Raw genomic sequence first — 19,413 nt, 5'->3', positions numbered from 1 at the left:
TATAAATGCGAAAGTTTGTGAGTGAGTGAGTGAGTGAGTGAGTGAGTATGTTTGTTACTCTTTCACGCTGAAACGGCTGGACGGATTTGGATGAAATTTGGTATGTAGATAGCTGAACATCCTACTATAATATTATAAATGCGAAAGTTTGTGAGTGAGTGAGTGAGTGAGTGAGTATGTTTGTTACTCTTTCACGCTGAAACGGCTGGACGGATTTGGATGAAATTTGGTATGTAGATAGCTGAACATCTGGAATAAAACATAGGCTACTTTTTATCCCGATATTCCTACGGGATAGGGATAAAATCTTGAAATATCAACCGCTGGGCTTAGAGTCATGAAATTTGATAAGTAGGAAGCTGGACGTTTGAAATAACACATAGGCTACTATTTATTCCGATATTCCCACGGGATAGGGATAAAATCTCGAAATAATAACCGCTGGGCTTAGAGTCATGAAATTTGGTATGTAGGTAACTGGACATCTGGAATAACACTTAAGTGACTTTTTGACCCGATATTCCCACGGGAAAACTCGGGATAAAATCTCGAAATAACAACCACTGGGCTTAGAACCATGAAATTTGGTATGTAGGTAGCCGGACGTCTGGAATAACAACATACGCTACTTTTTATCCCGATATTTCCACGGGATAGTTTTGTAACTAAGGGACTCCATACATCCGTGTATTATTGTTATTATTATTTTGTAATTTTTTCTTTAATTGTATACTTATTGTAGTTTTTAAGTATTTTATTTGTACTTATTTTATTATGAAAAAATGACTTTCTGCCAAGTTTCTTGCGGCGCATTCTTCTTGGCAATGATGGTCTTTCCGAAAGTGCTGGTATTTAAAAAAATGACGTGTAAAAGTGCCCATTGCGGCCTATTTACTGAATAAATGATATGAATTTGAATTTGGATAGGGATTTTTTTTGAAATTTTAGCACTGGGTTTAGAGTCTTGAATTTTGTACAGTTATTCACAACACAACCTCAATGAAGACCACGATATAAATTTTGGAAATTTCTAGGGGAATTTTGTAAAATCCCGAAAATTTCAATTGCAACTACCAGACCGAATAGTTTACGCGTGCGAAGCCGCGGGTAAAAGCTAGTAAAATATAAAGGTAGGTAATAGTAATTATAGTGATTCCAATAAACAATTAGTATTATATTAACAATTAGTATTATGTTTTACTTACATTTGAAATTTACCACGAGCTTTGCGGTGAAGGAAAACATCGTGAGGAAACCTGCACAAACCAGCGAAGCAATTCAATGGTGTGTGTGAAGTTCCCAATCCGCACTGGGCCCGCGTGGGAACTATGGCCCAAACCCTCTCATTCTGAGGGGAGGCCTGTGCCCTGCAGTGGGACGTATATAGGCTGGGATGATTATGTTTTACTAACAAATATGTTTAACTTTAAGGTTTAACGTACGCTGCGCTGCACAGCGTATGTATTGTTTTCTCTGTAAGTGAACATTGTTCTTTTGAGAAAAATAAATGTCTTTAACCTGAATAAAGCAATTTGAACGGATTAAACTTTCCAATATTTTGAACTTTTTTCATCATTGACCGCTGAATAAAGTACGCACGAGTATCAGCGTAAAGTTATTTAATTAAACAAAAATATCGATTTGTCGATAACATCGATAAAAACCGATGCTCTCTCCCTACAACCTGTCAATAGTCGCACGCAAAATTCCGAGCCCTAGTGATAGTGTATCTAGGTTATTATAAATCGATGGTTCTAGCGTGTCTCAGGTGTTGGTCTCACCTCCTTGTCCCGGGCGTTGGTCCGGAGCGCGCGCGGCGTGACGAAGGGCCGGCGTTCGTCGGTCGGGTCGGCGGGCGCGGGCGCGGCGCCGTCAGAGTCGTACGTGTCGTCATACTCGTCGCTGTACATGGCCGCGTCGTCGCACACCAGGCTGAGGACAAATAAGCCGTAAAGAACGTGATGCTAAAGGTAATAACCCTAAAGCAATTCTATATTTGAGACTGCAGAAGAAAAGTTTTGAAACAGGCCAGGCCTCGTAAATCCTGACTTTTCTACCATAACTTTACAGACCATTAATGGGTGTGGCTCACGAGCGTTTCGCCCGCCCGTTCCAGTGTGATATAGTACATTGTGTCTTAAGGGCGGTAAATAAGGAATTACGAACGAGAGTCCATTAGAAGCCCGAAGTCGAAGACTGAGGGCTTTAATGAGTCGATGTTCGTAATTCTAGTACCGCCCGTGCGACATACAATGTTTTTCATCACATTTGCAAGTAAAATTTTATATTTGTAAAAGAAAAAATATAATTGTTCCAAATATTGGCGATACCTTAGGCTGTGCGCTTGGCAACGTCGCCCTCTACCTCCCCCTCCCTCGGGATGCGCCGCAACGTGCGTGTGCATGTGGTCCATGTAGTCTAGCAGCAGCGCCATCAGTACGGGCACTGACTCATTGACCGACCTTGGGCTTCATGACAAGAAAATGTGTACGCGCAATGACTCATTTACCGACCACGGGCTTCATGACAAGCACATTAAGGTAGAGGGTTTTATTTGGGGGGTTGCAACCAAGGTAGCCTGCATGTTACGACACTGTTTACGAGCAAGTGTGATTGAAAATAACTAATTATTTTCATAATTTTTTAGGGTTCCGTACCCAAAGAGTGCCACCGGGACCCTATTTACTGAGTCTTCGCTGTCTGACTGTATGTCCGTCCGTCCGTCTGTCACAGGGCTCTATCTCGAGCCGTAATAGCTAGACACTTGAAATTTTCACAGATTATGTATTACGTACTGTGGCCGCTATAACATCAAAAAGGGGGTCTTCATATAAAAAACGTGTTTTGGTTGCTAGGCGTTGTTAGGCGTTGCAGACAGCCAAGGTGACATAAATCAGTTCATCATCATCATCCCAGCCTATATACGTCCCACTGCTGGGCACAGGCCTCCTCTCAGAACAAGAGGGCTTGGGCCATAACTCCCACGCGGGCCCAGTGCGGATTGGGAACTTCACACGCACCATTGAATTGCTTCGCAGGTTTGTGCAGGTTTCCTCACGATATTTTCCTTCACCGCATAGCTCGTGGTAAATTTCAAATGTAATTCCGCACATGAATTTGGAAAAACTCAGAGGTGCGAGCCGGGGTTTGAACCCACGACCCTCTGTTTGAGAGGCGATAGGTCAAACCACTAGGCCACCACGGCTCTCATAAATCAGTTGCTAGGGGCTATTTGATTCGTCTTGACGAGTACTTTGATAACCAAGGCCAAAAAGAAGTACCTATACTGTCAACAAAAAAGCTTGTAAGTATTCGATTTTTTAGCAAAAACTTATTAGGTAGGTACCGAACTGTTTTTAAGAAAATATAAGGAGGTACGGAACCCTTCACGTCCGAGTGCGACTCGCACTTGACCGATTTTTTAATTGATGAAAAAAAAAATACTTGTCCACTGTTTCGAATAATCGAACTGACGATATTGCCCGAACGCCTGAAGTACTGGGCTGCACATTGCTCGTAGATCTAAGACGGGTGAGCGGTAAAGATCACAGAAAGTAACCCATTACGAGTAGCTGCTGGCAACCAGGCGCGGTCCGAAGGGGGGGTCACATCACAGGGGACATGAACCCCACCAGAATCGTACACGTCCAATGGGGCTATCGCGTATGAATTCGCCGCTAGAGGCGCTAGTGTAGCGTGAGGTCTCCGAAATGTCAAATCTCATAGTTTTTGGGTGAGCTACGCGGGTTTATTTATAATTAGAATAAAATTTGTGAATATTTTGCAATATCTGAAATTAATTTATAGCAAATATACGTTCCGGGCAATGAATGTCTGTGTTTTTAGACAGTTTTGTCTTTCGAAAACCTTTGTCCTCCCTTTTTTTCCGAACAAAACGGGGACTATGCAACACTGTGGCATGCTCGATATTTTTATGGTACTGTTTTAAGGTGTATCAAATATGATTTTAATCTAAACTTTGTTTTCACGCCCGTAATAACAGACTTTGAAAGCCATACTTAAAAACCTCACGCTACAGTGCGCCATCTAGTGAGACAAAAAAACGATAGCCCTCATTGAAAAATCTTCTAAAAATTTACTAAATAAAAAAAGCAATGTTGTCATTGACAATACAATGTATTTTATGTGTTGCGGGGCCTCTGGGCAGTTGCCTACTTTGCTTAATGGTTAATACGTCCCTGGACTTCTGGCTGATGATAAATTGGTCCTGTAGGTAACTCCGTTGGACTGCCTGATCTGCGAAGGCTGCACGCGCCAGCTGAACTCCTCGGAGCAGTTCAGTATACTCGTGAAAGCAGCGTTCCCGAGTCACCCCAGCGACGAGAGCGATTGTGAGTGTCACGTAGAAATAAGTATACTTACAGTGCCCTTAGTGTAAGTTTTCGGTTACAAAATACGTCTCGATCGCGTTCGCGTTAAAATCTCTCTCTCACACACACATACACGCACGAATATCACGCCTGTATTCCGTATTCCAAAATGGGGTAGGCAGAGCACACGAAACGTTACCGCTTCGGAGCCACTTAAAGATATTAAAGAATATGAAATACAATTCATTTTATTAATTCTAGACTATCGCGTTTCATAGTAACATTTATATATGATCAAACGAACTTCACAAGTGAAATTCGATCAATATTATATGAGACGCTTAATTCTTCAGATATAAATTAACCAGGTAGTCCTTTAAGCCTACAAGACAGCATTGCACGTTTCTTTATAGAAAACTAGCTTTTACCCGCGGCTTCACACGCGTAAACTTTTCGGTCTGGTAGTTGCAATTCAAATTTTCGGGATTTTACAAAATTCCCCTGGAAAATTTTCAAAATTTATATCGTGGTCTTCATTGAGGTTGTGTTGTGAATGACTGTACAAAATTCAAGACCTAAAACCCAGTGCTGAAATTAAAAAAAATCCCAATCCAAATTCAAATTCATTCATTCAGTAAATATGCCGCAATGGGCACTTTTACACGTTATTTTTAAACTACCAGCGCTTTCGGAAGACCATCATTGCCAAGAAGAATGCGCCGCAAGAAACTTGGCAGAAAGTAATTTTTCAAAATAAAATACTTAAAAACTACAGTATACAATTAAAGAAATAAATACAAAATAATAATAATAATAATATAGGGATGTATGGGGTCCCTCAGTTACAAAGCTATCCCGTGGGAATATCGGGATAAAAGTAGCGTACCTATGTGTTATTCCAGACGTCCGGCTACCTACATACCAAATTTCATGCCTCTAAGCCCAGCGGTTGTTATTTCGACATTTTATCCCTAGGTATCCCGTGGGAATATCGTGTCAAAAATCGTCTGTGTTTTCACATTTATAATATTATAGTAGGATAAAATAAAAATAAAAAGTAAAACACCGAAATATATCCTTGCCCTGCTCTATTGCTTAGTCTGTGGTAACATTTATTGTTTATGACCAACACTACCGATATCGAAATAGACATAATGTACCTATATGTTTTACTTTTCAAAAACGACCGGGTTCGATTCCCGAACTGAGTAGGTACAAGTTTTTTTTTTATGTATGAATGCAGTTTGTCTTGTGACCGATATGAATGTTACACCTTGTTTATTTATATATGTAAAAGATATATTTTTTTTAAGTGAGTGTAGCTTCCACCACTACCTGCGTGGAAGTCGAGGCGAGTCAAACGGAAGTCGAGACGCTCACTATCAAGCCGCCAACAGTTATGAAGGACTCCCAGGAGACCTTTAGAGAATTGCCCAGGCCCAAGAAGGTGGTCAAAGAGAAGAAGCTGCCAGCACCGGTCGCTAAAAAGATTAATGTCACTTGCAACACTTGTAAACAGAGGTGAGTTGTAAGGTTGTAAGATTGGTGTTTGGGTCTTTTTGTATTTATTATTTCAACTCCAAATTCTGTTACTTTTACGGTCATCCCGTAAAATCGATATTGGAACTACAAACTGAAACATAGATTATAGATTTGGAGTTGAAATAAAAAATACAAAAAGACTCCAAAAACCAATCTTAATTTGACTGCTTAATAGCGACATCTCTTGTCCGGGTGAGCGGTTCCAATGGGGTGCTGAAAGTTTCTCGATGAGGGCTAAAGCATAGATGTCGCTAGTGTCGCTGCTTAAGTGACTAAGACGAGATAAGAAACAAACAAGCTGAGATATGTGGTGCATAAGAGAAATTTGTGTCTGTACTCCTGTCCAGTGGTGGTGTAGCGGTATAGCACGCAGCACGGAATGCTGAGGACCTGGGTTCGATTCCCAGCGCTGGTCTCTTTCTGGTTTTTGCTGTGCATCTATGTTTCAGTTTGTAGTTTCGATATAGAGGTGAGTTGTGTTCTCAGAACTTCATCATCATCATCGGCCTATCTCAGTCCACTGCTGGACGTCCTCCCCAACGCCACTGAGCGCGATCCTCGGCCATTCTCATCCAGTTCTAGTAGTCTGAGGGCGTCCCACCCCACGCTTGCCGATTCGCGGTCTCCACTCAAGAACTCGTTTACCCCAGGTTTCAGCGGTTGCGCCCGTGTGCAATTATTACTTTAGCGCCATCTAGGAAGCGCGCGGTCAAAATGCAATAGGTACAAAATTGCCGCGGCCGGCGCCCCTTACACCGCTGCGCCCGTGTGCAACGCACACCCTGCACTATAGGTAAAGACGCCTCTGCCAGGTTTATCGGTTCTTCGGCTGATAAGGCCGGCCCACCCCACTTCAGTTTGCTTATCCGGTGAGCTATGTCGATGACTTTAGTTCTCTGTCGTTCCGAATTCGATCCTTCAGAGAAACTCCAAGCATAGCCCTAGTGAATTAGAATTAAGCCCGGTTCACATTTATCTGTCGTGTTGTGTCGTGACTTCTCTCTCTCTCTCTCTCTCTATGCTTGTGATGCGGCACACATCAAGCCGTCACAACACATTGCATCAGATAAATGTGAACGCAACCATATAAAATGTATGAAACCGATACCGTTCTGATGCGTCACAACAACAACACGACAGATAAATGCTCTCTAAATAGCTTTTCATCACACTTGCTCGTAAACAGTGTCGTAACATGCAGGCTACCTTGGTTGCAACCCCCCAAATAAAACCCTCGACCTTAATGTGCTTGTCATGAAACCCGTGGTCGGTCGCATGAGTCATTGCCCGTACTAATGTTCATGTCATGAAGCCCGCGGTCGGTCAATGAGTTTGTTACTGCATGGCGTGCTGCTGCTCCGTGCGCGCGCTGCACACGCACGCCATGCACATGCTGAGCTGGCACTGCCAAGAGCGCAGTCAGACGTATCAGCAATTTTTGACCGCCCTTAAGACACAATGTACTAAAGCGGTTCTTTATCCGAGGAAGCTAGTTCTTCTGTACCCCTGTAATTGGAAGTTACTCTCCGATGTGCCTCTATTCTAACGTTTCTTTTGCAAGGTATCCAAAGTTAAGCCTGGGTGCCGGCTCTGTAGAAGACTTCACTTGTTCTCGCTGCAAGTACCGGCCTGTTAAGAGGAAACCAGAGTCGCTGGCTCCGTCGACCCGTGTTAACAACGAAAAAGGGGACTTTCGGAAGAAGCCGAAGTAAGTTGAGCGAAAGAGAAATAATACTCAGTGGCACGAAGGCCCACTGTATAATATATTATACAAAATTACCTATTTCTGTATACATTTGAGAGCCAGATTTGTTGCCGCTCAGTATATTTATTTACACATATTCGATACGCAGAAAATATTTTAGAAAGAAATAATAAATACCTTCAAGAACATCGAGTAGTAATGTTGCAGTAAGCCACAACGCAATTTTACAGGGGGACTCATTTAAAACGAAATACCTAATAACCCTCCTTTGGGCAGTGGTAAAAACATACACACTGTGACGTCATGAACGCCAGCGGAATGTAGTTGCAAAGAAAGTTGCAATCCAGAAGCATATATGGCAATTGGCAGTCAGTTTTAAAACAATTAAACTTGGCAGAATATCATTTTTTCAAAACAAAATATAAAATTACAATTAACTTGCCTAAGAAAGCAAAAATACGACTTTTTATTCAGCTAAAAGGACCTCATTTTGTTTTCATCCGTCTTTTAACTAACTTTTTTTTAATTTCCAGACTTTTAAAAGACACGCCGAAGACTTTGACAGCGAAGCCTCCGAAAAAGTGTGCTAGTGTCATCAAATATCATTGCGAACCGCGTAAATATGAATGCAGCCAATGTGCACAGAAGTTCTTGTTCGCCCAGCGTCTGGCAGAACACGTGAAAAGTGTTCACAGAGACACCTTGGACAACACTTGCTTAGTCTGTGCCAGGGTATTCAAAACGCAAAGTATCCTGGAGAAACATTTAAAAATACACACCGGTGAACTACACCAATGCGATGTGTGCATGAAGATTTTTAGAAACAATCACGCTTTGCAAACGCACTATGTTTGTCATAGTAAAAAAAATAAAGCGTTAGGTTGATTAGGTTGGCACCACGCTGCAAACTTAGTTTTGCCGGTGGCAAAAATATGAACTACACTCCATTGTAGTTTGGCTGCAGTGTATGTATTACTAGTAGCGCCGATCAAAAAATGCACATTAAGTTTGTGAAATTGTGTGCCGCGAAATACAATACTTTTTTGTGGTTTCGTTCGTTTTGTTTTGGAAACAGTAGAAAAGTAGTTGAATACAGTAGGTGTACGTAAGTACTTTGTATAGATAAATCACAAAAACTACCCGTGCGTTTTGAAAGTTTATTTGTTTATTGGTGTTTTTATTCGTGTCCAAAAATCAATTTATATCTAGTTATTTTATAATTAAACCATTTATTTCGGGTAACATGGCCCATACAATAAACACCTCGCAACATACATAATAATATTATTATAATTAAAAACGACAAAATATTAAAACGACTAAATTATGCTAAAACCTAGAACATAGGGTACTTTTAAGATCTCATGCGAAATTTTGTATTTTTCATCGAGGGGTAGACAAAGGAAATGGTAATCATACAGCATACCTAGTTTATGTTCCAATAAAAATGAAAACTTTGTATAAGAAATGCTTACAAGAACAATTTTTGGCTCCGGATCCCACGCTAGGAGTAAGTAAACACATATTCGATACGATACGTGTTATAAGATCCAAGTAAAAAACTCCAAAACCATATTATCAACAAAATAAGTTGTTTTGAGGACATTTTTTGGCTATATTCTATCTAACTAATTTATCAGGAACTGCTCAAGTTCATTTCATGTGTAGTAGCGACATCTATTGAGGATCTTCGTTAACATTCTAAATTTGAATACGTTCGACACGACACGACATCTGCTGGTGAGTGGCAGCAACAGCTCCGTCTAGATGAGGCGTTTATTAAATAAATTAAAAAAAAAACGGATTTGAAAACCAAATCAAGCTTTTGACCATTACATTTGTTATACTTAACGTAATACATACTTAATTCTAATTTCGCAGTGAGGGCTTTCGTTTTTTGTCTCACTAGATGGCGCACTGTTGCGTGAGGTTTTTAAGTGTGGCTTTCAGAGCCTCTTATTACGGGCGTTAAAACAAAGTTTAGATTAAAATCATATTTAAAACACTTCAAAACCGTACCATAAAAATATCCAGCAACCACAGTGTTGCTTAGTCCCGTTTTGTTCGGAAAAAAAGGGAGGACAAAAGTTTCCGAAAGAAAAAACTGTCTCAAACACAGACATTCATTGCCCCGTAATGCATAATTGCCATAATTAATTTCAGGTTATGCAAAATATTCACAAAAAAATTCTTAGTCCCCTCTAGCGGCGAATTCATTCGCGATAGCCCTCATTTGGGTCAATCAACTTTTTAGTGTAGCTTGTTGGCATGGTAATGTCTCCCGAGTTACTTATTTAAAGTACGATTTTATGGGGTACAAATCTACTAAAAGGTAGGAGTTGTAACAGTTTTGAGGCGATGAGGGTTTTCACAGAGGCGAAATAACGCTAGATGGCGTTAATATCGTGAGGTCGGTTTGACGTTTGCTTGCGATTGGCTCATTTAGTTATTTTTCATCACACTTGCTCGTAAACAGTGTCGTAACATGCAGGCTACCTTGGTTGCAACCCCCCAAATAAAACCCTCGACCTTAATGTGCTTGTCATGAAACCCGTGGTCGGTAAATGAGTCATTGCGCGTACAAATTGTCTTGTCATGAAGCCCAAGGTCGGTAAATGAGTCAGTGCCCGTACTGATGGTGCTGCGCGCGCTGCTGCAGGACTACATACATGCACACAGACATGAGGAGGTTGAGGGCGGCGCTGCCAAGAGCACAGCCTAAGGTATCGCCAATATTTGGAAGAATTATATTTTTTCTTTTACAAATATAAAATTTTACTTGCAAATGTGATGAAAAACATTGTATGTCGCACGGGCGGTACTAGAATTACGAACATCGACTCATTAAAGCCCTCAGTCTTCGACTTCGGGCTTCTAATAGACTCTCGTTCGTAATTCCTTATTTACCGCCCTTAAGACACAATGTACTATAACCAATCACGAGCAAACGTCAAACGGACCTCACGATACTAACGCCATCTAGCGATATTTCGCCTCTGTGAAAACCTGTGAAAACGATCATTCCTTCATGGCTCATCTCCAAAGCATGTTTATAGCAACACAAACATTTTTCTAACAAAGTGTATCACTGATGTGTCCTGGGTTACCTACGGGACGGAATAATATACACAAAAAAGCTGATTCACGATTTAACGTCACCAGTGGAACGGTTAAGGTTAAATTAAAAAGTTAAGCGAATTTCGAGCACTGCTTCCGAAGCGGCGGGGGAGCGAGACGGAGAGAGGCGATGCAGCTCTTGTTGTAGGACAGCTCTTTGCGCAGACGCGCGATGTCCATTTCCGCTTGCCTTTTGCGCTGAAAATTGAAAAGAGAACATTAAACAACTATCAATTTTTTTTTACTTCCTACTTTTATATTTATTTAGCACCTGGGCGAACGATCGTCCGGGCTAAAGGTTACAGCTCATTACAGTCACCCGGCACCCGACCAGCACCGCCTCGCCTCGAGCGGTAAGTATTCTTCATATGGATTTGTATGGGTAATGCGCTCACTACATCAACTCCGTAGAGCGTCACCGGACCGCCTAATTCGCGAGGTTGCCACGCTCGAACGGCGAGTGGACCACACCACACCTCTAATTTTTTCTCACATCTGAGATGTGGTAAATTACATTTGAGACTTACCACGAGCTTTACTGTGAAGGAAAACTTCGTAAGGAAAGCTGCAGAAATCTACGAAGCAATTCACTGATATGTGTAAGTTAGTTAGTTCATAGTTACGTCGAGCCAAAGGCATTGCTAAAAAAAAAAATTGCCGGTTACGTAAACTTGCCCAAATTTTTATTCAAATGTTTGTTTTATTTGTCGATTCTTATGAATTACTCTTCCCTACCACTGAAAGATTGACTGGCAGACATCCGTTCAAGGATAAGTCCGCCTTTGTATGTAGCACTTTTCTTTGTAACCTTTTTAGATTTCCTTTTTTTTATTACGTATTACCGCCGTTAAGGGTTACCCGCGACTCCGTCCACGTAGAATGCGGTTATCGCTATCCCGCGGGAACTATGCAATTTTTCGGGATAAAACTGTCCTATGTCCTTCCCCGGGACTCAAGCTATGCGTATACCGAATTTCATCTAAATCGGTTCAGCGGTTTGGACGTGATGGAGTTACAAACAAACAAACAGACTTACAAACTTTCGCATTTATAATGTAAATGGGATGAATTTTATGATTTAAATTCGGGTTTTGTTCCGCGTACCTTGATTTTAGAGAAGCTCGATATTTCGGCACAGTTGCATGAGCCACGATCACGTATATGGTCTAAAACATTGTGTTATAATATTACGGGACAAAAAACTTGCCTTCATCTCATTGGCCAGTCGGTTTTCGACCTGCGCGACGCGCTGGCGCAGCTCAGCGATGTCGCGCATCAGCCGCGCCGCCGCCAGCTTGCTGTCCGCCTGGTGGGGGTATTGACAGCCATTATATAGTGGATTTGTTGATGCCGCGCTGTTCCCGGTAATAGTACGGAATAATAATAACGGATATACTTAGTATGAAACTGGCAGGTATAAGATAAACTAAATAAAAACGCTCCATGTACGTACGTCCGCCGCGATCTTCTCTGTTCGAATATTTTATTAAACAACTAATTTTTAATTTACGGATAAAAAAAACTAATGAGATTTTCGAGTAGAGAAAGTGCAAAATTAACAGCTGAAAGTTAGCTTTATGGCTAAAGTCCCTGAAAAAAAATCTCATTTTTTTTTTTTAGGGACAATCTGTATTCATATAGAGGGAAATAAAAAGGAGAATGTATCACTCAGCAGCAAAAAACTGTTATCCTCGGCCGGTATAGTTTGAACCCATCGCTGCGCTCACTATTCAAGTTTAGAATCCCTCGCTGCGCTTAGGACTGCTCTATAATCGCTCACACCACTCAGGATTCAAAATAGCCTCGCCATAAAAAAATCATCTTGCTCCCTTGTGTGTGACACAATTAACCACTGCCTCCTTAAGGTACTCACGCTTCTGGAAGGTGCATTCTTGGCCACGTTCCGACAAACGACGTTTGGAAGCTCTGACACGGAGCACTGGGAGAACAGATTCTCAGCCGGCGGTACCTTCGTGTTGGTCACGCCTTGGATTGCCTGGAAGCAAAATTCTTACACTATGGGCCCGGCTACACATAGCGACTTGCATGCCAAAAATTGGAGCAGAAACTGTGGCGTCCAAAAGCCATTTTTACGGTAAGTACCTATACCGTTTTGCCGTCTGAACGCACATGGTTGCTTGTGCAAATTGGAATTTGCGTAAGTATGATTCAGGGTGTAGCCAGACCCTATAAGCCTTATAAATAGACTCAGAGTAGCTCAGCGAGCTATGGAGAATGCTATACCTACTCCGGGATCGAATCAGAAATGAGGAGATACGTAGAAGAACGAGGATCACGGACTTAGCCCGTGGAAGTGGATTACTTAGCTTGTTGAAGTGGCAAAGGCTGGCCATATTGCATGGAGAACAGATGGCCGTTGGGGCCGAAAACTACTCTAATGGAGACCGCGGATAGGCAAGCGTAGCGTTGAATGTGTCCACCAAAGAGATGTATGGATTTTCTGGTTAAAGCTCCAGGTTAACGGTGGATGCAGGCCACTTGAAGCAACTGGAGGTCTATGGGAGAGGTTATGTCCAACATAGTGGATGTCCTACGGCTGATATGATGATGATGATGATGATGATGAAAATTCAGGATTTTGCAGTAAATGTACGGGCTGACTCATAGCGTATGTCATATGTGTCATTAAGGTGGTTTGGCAAGATTAAAATGACAGCTTTCTGATAGGTTATCGCTAGATGGCGTTTATCGTGTGGTCTGTTCGACATTTGTGTCACCTTTGGGATTCGTTTATAACTAAATGTGCCCTTCTTGAACAAGACTGTTATAGCGAACGGACCTCTCGTCAATGGCGCCATCGAGCGTTGTCAGAAAACCCTCATTCTTCTAATTTTTCATCAACGCCGTCTACCGGCTTACCTGAACAACAGCTGTCCTTGCGTGCTGCACGTGATGCGACTCCTCCTTCAATAGGTGGCGCTTCACGTGCTCTATCTCTGACGATAGATTCAATTTTTCTTTCTCGAGTCTGACGTTTGCTTGTTTTAAGGCCTGAAATTGGAATGCATATAGGAGTTTTCACATTACCCGATCCGATATCGGTATCGGACGACGATACGATACGATATCGGGGCAAGTAAAATGTATGAAATATGTACCTGTACGGCCCGATATTGGATATCGGAGCCGACACCGATATGTTGGCGACACCATCGGACGAAATGTTTGTATGTGTGTATGCGTGTATCGAAATTGTCTCTGTGTGCGCAGAGCTCGATGCGTGGCGGCCATATTGAGCCGGCCGTATCGGAACAATTTTGTCGGAAATATGTGAAAACAGCACAAGGGGTCGGCTATCGGGTGTCGTCCATCGTCGTCTGATACCGGTATCGGATCGGATAATGTGAAAATGCTCTAAGAGTTTATGTTAATGAGTAGGTTGATGATGTTAGTAAAATAACAACAGTCAATTTGTTAAATTTGGAGCAAGCCTAGTCCCTAGTCCTAGCCTAGGAGTATTAACTAGTCGTATTTCACAGCGAGCGTATAATATTCTGTATTTTTTGCCACGAACGTCTACTTACGACAAGCCTATATATATATACACTTGGGAGCAAAGAAATCGAGCCACCTTTGCAATTTTTTACGCTTCATCATGAGCGTAATTTGCAAAAACTTACTATCAAAAGTAAGTGTGTACATAAAAATTGCAACGTAAAAGTTAAATCTCTTGTAATAAGAACACATTGAATAATCTCGAACCATATTCCAGCTAAGATGAATTCTGCTTCAGCTGGAAGGTCGAAATAACACAATTATAGCTACGATGATATCCAGCTCCTGACTCTAAGAGTCTGCTGAAGATGAGAGCAAAAACAAAACTAGGCGACTAAGCTGTATAAAACAGAGGTTCATTCACAAAATAAAACGTAAGACCTTCATCCTGTCCTTCTTTTCGAGGTGACATTCTTCTGTCCGCCTCTTGAGCTTCCTTCTCAGCTCTTCTAGAAGGTTCGAGAGCGTGAGCCTGTTGGCTTCAAGATCTACCCGCTGCTGCACTATCTGGTTGATTTGGGTAAGGAGTTTGATTCCTAAAAACACATTAAATAGATTAAGTACTTATGTATTATTGCGAATACCATAATTTACTAAGGTGCTATTATCACAATACAAACCAAAACGCGCCAGTGGAACATTCAGCGTATGAAGTGTCCACATTTAGGACCAAGGTACGCAAAGGTAAGGTACAAATTACACACACACAGGTACACATTATGCTGAGTGGGGTCCACTTTATACTATTCGATGTTATTTTTTTTCCATCTAATGTATTTTTATGTGTATCGAATATGTGTAAATAAATGTTTCTCTCTCTCTCTCTCTCTCACTCTCTAAATACAAATAATTTATTTGTCAAGCATAGGTTAAAATAATTGGTACATAAATCGTAAACTTGTATCACTATGCTGCACCCAAGGGCACATTCAGCCATGCAGTAAACTAAATAGAGTAAAAAGGTGCCAAACTATCACGCATATAAGTACTCCTTTGAATAGTAGACCTTATCCGATAAAAAAGTTAAAAAATTGTTTTTTAAAATCGTGAATATCCTCGGTCATCTGTATACCTATTCTTCGGAAAATTTAAGATCTTGGATACCATGCCGAATACGCTTTTAGCAAGTAATGCTGTGGGTTTACTTTCCTTCTTATGGTCTTTTGTTAATTTTACCTTTTTGGCGAACACTTTTAAAAACAGGAAATTTATTTCTATTACATTTTACCTGAGTTGATATTTCGAAAATGTATATGCACGTCAGGGTTGGTATACGTCAGGTATACGTCAGTATACTACCCATACTCTCGAAGAGATTTGTTTTGTTCCGCCTGAACCACAACGCGTGAACCACACTTTGCCGGTATATGGGAAATCCGCGACAAATGAATCAAGATTGTATCCGAGTTACTATAAACTCTCAAAAACATAGGCGTATATAGAGGGGGGGGGGCATCACACAGTAAGAACAGTCACACAAACCCACTATCACCACTTACGCGTTTAGATCTCAACCAGAGTTCATCATCAGAGCATCACAAAATGACATTAAATTAAAGGCTGACCAGACTTATAAAAAACCTCGCCATATTTTGGAAAACCAATAAAACTAATTTCTTGCACTGGTAACACTAAAGTCAAATGTCATCTTCTATTCCTGTCAGAGTTTAACGTTGTTTACGCGTGGTATTTTAAAATGTTATTTTGTGTTTTTGTGCGTTAAAATGCCGAAGATTATCCATAGCTTTGGAAGGAAAATTACTCACAATGTATAAAAGTATTTTTCATAGAAAAATTCCGAGGGATTAGAAACATCACCTACACCGTTGTCAATATCCACTGTTGCCAATACCTACCAGTCAGGTATCGTATAGTAAGTGTAAAGAATGTTGCAATATAAAACGTAGAAGTGCTGCCTCTGCGTCTGGTCAGCCTTTATACTGTTATTTATTGATAGTAACTCACGTTGCTCATTATGCCTGAACCGGTGGGCGGCTGGTTGGTATCCGGTGGGATAATCTGGACTCGGCGCGCCCGAGTCGTGGTTCGGGTTGGTGTACGAAGAAGGTCCGAAAATCGGGGGGCTAGAGTCCGATGAGTCCTGGGTAGAAATTTATGTCAAACTGTCAAACGTGAGACGGCGGTAGAAAGAGATGGACGATATGATTGATATTACGTCGCAATATGGTCCACATTTGTATTATTGAAGAGCATTGGTTCACCCGTTTAAGATCTACGGTGCCACAGACAGACACACAGCGGTCAAACTTATAACACCCCTCTTATCAGCCCTCATTGCAAGCAAACGCGTAACGTCAAACAGACCTCACGATACTAACGCCATCTAGCGATATTTCACCTGTCATTAGCCCTCTTTAATCATCTCAATCGCTACACCCTTGATAGATTGAGCGTGGTGATTGGGTAGATGGCGCTGAGGATGCAAACATATTGTGGTGACATCTAGTGGATGTTTTTGTTAGCTTACCAACGGTTTGTACTTGTTAGAATCATCGCCGCTAAAACGAACGGAGTGCGGGAGCCGCGTCAGACGGTGTTGACCGTGGGTCAGGGTTTTCATTGCCATCCTGGTTTATCTTGGCACCTGCAGCAGGGCCAGGGGTAAAATAAAACTCCAATATGCTAGCAAGAAACTTGACAGCAGTCTATTTCACGAAGCTACACAGAAACTAAATGTAGCCTAAAATTAACTAGGGATGTAACGGATGTGGTTTTATCGGAACCAAAAGCGGAACCAGGTGTTTTCAATTTAGTTTATCGGGGCCAGAAACGGAATCGGAACCGAAAAGGATGTGTAATACCAAGAACTATATATATACATATATACATGGTTCTTGGTAGTTCCGACTTAACGTTAACGGAACCAGAGCTCCGTAACATCCCTGCCGTTCAGCTACCTCCACAGGTCTTATTAAATATTATAGTATTTAAATAGTATTTAACCTGACCTGTGGAGGTAGTTGAAAGGTGCGAGGATTTGCAGCTACTTAGGACGTGGAAGTTCAGACTGTTTCCACCCGAGATGTGCGGTTAGCCGAACGGTGCGAGGATTTGTAGCGGGCTCCTTCAAAGTAGACATGGAGGATAAATAACGCCACAGTGACAAAGTCACCGCGACACGCCGTCAAAAGGTGTCACTGTGACTTTTAAAAAAAACAACGTTACAAAATCACATACATTCTAGCTGTTCTCTCAGTCTCTGTTACTCAAATCAAGACGCTGTGGAGTGCTGTGACTGTAAGATTATTTTGGATCAATTACTTGTGTGATAACGGTGTGACAAAAACAGTCATAAAGCACCGTGACAATATCATATGGTGATATGATATGAGTAACAGGCGTGACATAGTCACGTTGAAATAGCAGTGTGACAAGAAAAACGTTCATACAGGACCGTGACAAGTCACAAATATCATGCAGTGATACGAGCAACAGCGTGACAAAGTCACAATGACTTTTCACTGTGACTTTTGGAACGCGATTGTCAGTCACTGGTATCAAAATGTAACGCTTTTTCCCATGTCTATTTCAAAGCGAGCGGGTGCGGTGAAGCGGGGGCCACTGGTCGCCACAGTGACAAGTGCTTCGCACGTTTCGCAACACATCCCTCGCACGCAACTCATTCTTCGCACACATCTTTCCCTTGTTTTCTAATATAAAATCCTCGCTTCACTGAGCTGTTTTCCACTAGAGCTGCGCTGAGCGAGGATAGGTAAATGCGTTTCTATTGGTTCAGACAAATAACATTCCTTGAATCGCATCCTCCCACATCTCTAGTGTAAGCGCAGTCATAGTAGAGATAAGGTATCAGAGCTGTGGCTGTAGGGGCCGCTACTAAGTTTTAGTAGAGCGCCTTGTTGAGGTTGTTGGAGATAAGTTAAGTTATGACTCTTTAGTAATTTATTGATTATTTATACGTAGGGCTGCCATCCGTCCGGGTTTCCCCGGATTTGTCCTAGTTTAGAGGGCGTCCGGGGAGCGTCCGGGCGGGATTTCATTTGTAGTCCGGGTTTAAAAATATTTTGAATTTTTAGACCAATGTAATTAGAATTTTTCGAAGAATTAATTTCCAGCAAGCTCTAAATCGTTTTTTAAGGATTTTATTTGATTGGCCTATATTTTATTATACCTACTGACCAAGTTTAATAAAAACCTAAACCTGTTGACATGTCCGGGTTTTGGGCTCCAAAATCCGGGGTTTTCACGCGTCATGTCCTGGTAGCCAAATTTTAGAGATGGCAGCCCTATTTATACGTTAAAGTTACAAGCTAGTATAGCGAGACTGTATCTTCTACGTTCGTATTAAGAGTGTGAGATTAAGCGTTAATATTAGTTTATATTAGTGCGGTCTTAGGTAAAAGTGCTGTTGTCGGCGCTGCGACGTATTTTAACTAAAGTAGGGCGGGATTCTGATCTAAAAAGTGCTGTGTATTGAACCGTACAGTGGCAATTAAAGTCACATGGAAAGGGTGCGATTCCATGGGGTTGGTTAGACATTTACCACAATTGTTATTTGCTGTAGCAGATTTTCCATTCGCATTTTTTCTTAAATGCTTTTTTCCCACTATGGTTTTACTGAATTTTATTTTTACAATCGTGTTTTTGGGGTTCCGGAGCAAAAATGGTAAAAACGGAACCCTTATAGTTTTGTCAAGTCTGTCTGTCTGTCCGTCCGTCCGTATTAGTCATACTTGTTAGAGACAAAATGCTGCACTTCGTGAAGAAACCAAGCCGCTTGCACAGTGATAGTACAGACTAAACTGAGTGATGGACTCGCAGCAGCGGAAGTTTCACCCTTAGGAACAGAGGATGGCGCCACTTCTTTAAATATTTCAAAAAATTCTACAAGCTAAAAGTAATAAAACCGATTTCAATGTTTTATATCTCAAATGAGAGCCTATTATATACGTTACTTATAAAAAATACAAAAAAAATATTTACAGAAAAAATTTGTCTCAAAAACGCCATCTTAAGTTTTTTTTTCTTACCTGATTTGTAGTTTTTACTTGATTGCTTAAAAAAACTGTATGCAACATGAATGGTTTAATGCATGTACATATTACTGAGTACATAACGAGTATTTTAAAAAAATCCGACACGATACCTATCATATTTAACGAATATGACAGTTTAATGTGAGCACAAAAATCTTTTAAAAAATATTTCAAAAAATTCTACCAA

General features: G+C 41.2%; 2 protein-coding genes and 1 long non-coding RNA gene across 3 annotated transcripts in view; 1 reads left to right on the top strand and 2 right to left on the bottom strand.

Moving 5' to 3' along the window:
* LOC141440024 (uncharacterized) overlaps nt 1–19,413 on the bottom strand; it is a 302,028-nt gene that overhangs the window by 57,145 nt on the left and 225,470 nt on the right. The window lies entirely within an intron of this gene.
* LOC141439702 (uncharacterized) lies at nt 4,235–8,628 on the top strand (the record flags this gene model as incomplete). Its single annotated transcript, XM_074104048.1, is given in 4 exon segments — nt 4,235–4,352; nt 5,645–5,852; nt 7,435–7,581; nt 8,112–8,628. Coding segments are annotated over 4 exon segments (825 nt in total), but the record flags the coding sequence as incomplete, so codon positions are not given.
* LOC141439773 (uncharacterized) lies at nt 10,270–16,809 on the bottom strand. Its single transcript, XM_074104147.1, has 7 exons — nt 16,700–16,809; nt 16,177–16,312; nt 14,593–14,747; nt 13,576–13,707; nt 12,569–12,691; nt 11,903–12,001; nt 10,270–10,893 (listed from the first exon to the last, which is right to left on the bottom strand). The coding sequence occupies exons 1-7, from the start codon at nt 16,796–16,798 to the stop codon at nt 10,768–10,770; spliced, it is 870 nt and encodes a 289-aa protein (XP_073960248.1). The 5' UTR covers nt 16,799–16,809; the 3' UTR covers nt 10,270–10,767.

This window comes from Choristoneura fumiferana, chromosome 21, assembly GCF_025370935.1.
Source record: "Choristoneura fumiferana chromosome 21, NRCan_CFum_1, whole genome shotgun sequence".
NCBI classification, from domain to species: Eukaryota; Metazoa; Arthropoda; class Insecta; order Lepidoptera; family Tortricidae; genus Choristoneura; species Choristoneura fumiferana.
The sequence above is the reverse complement of the archived record's forward strand: the minus strand, read 5'-3'. Positions and strand labels throughout refer to the sequence as shown.

Bases quoted from the DNA above. Each gene is read 5' to 3' on its own strand.
- LOC141439773 (XM_074104147.1), bottom strand. From the start codon at position 16,798: ATGGCAATGAAAACCCTGACCCACGGTCAACACCGTCTGACGCGGCTC. The intron at 16,313-16,699 runs GTAAGCTAACAA...ATTTCTACCCAG, and splicing joins CTAACAAGTACAAACCGTTG to GACTCATCGGACTCTAGCCC. The intron at 13,708-14,592 runs GTCTTACGTTTT...TTCCAATTTCAG, and splicing joins AAAAGAAGGACAGGATGAAG to GCCTTAAAACAAGCAAACGT.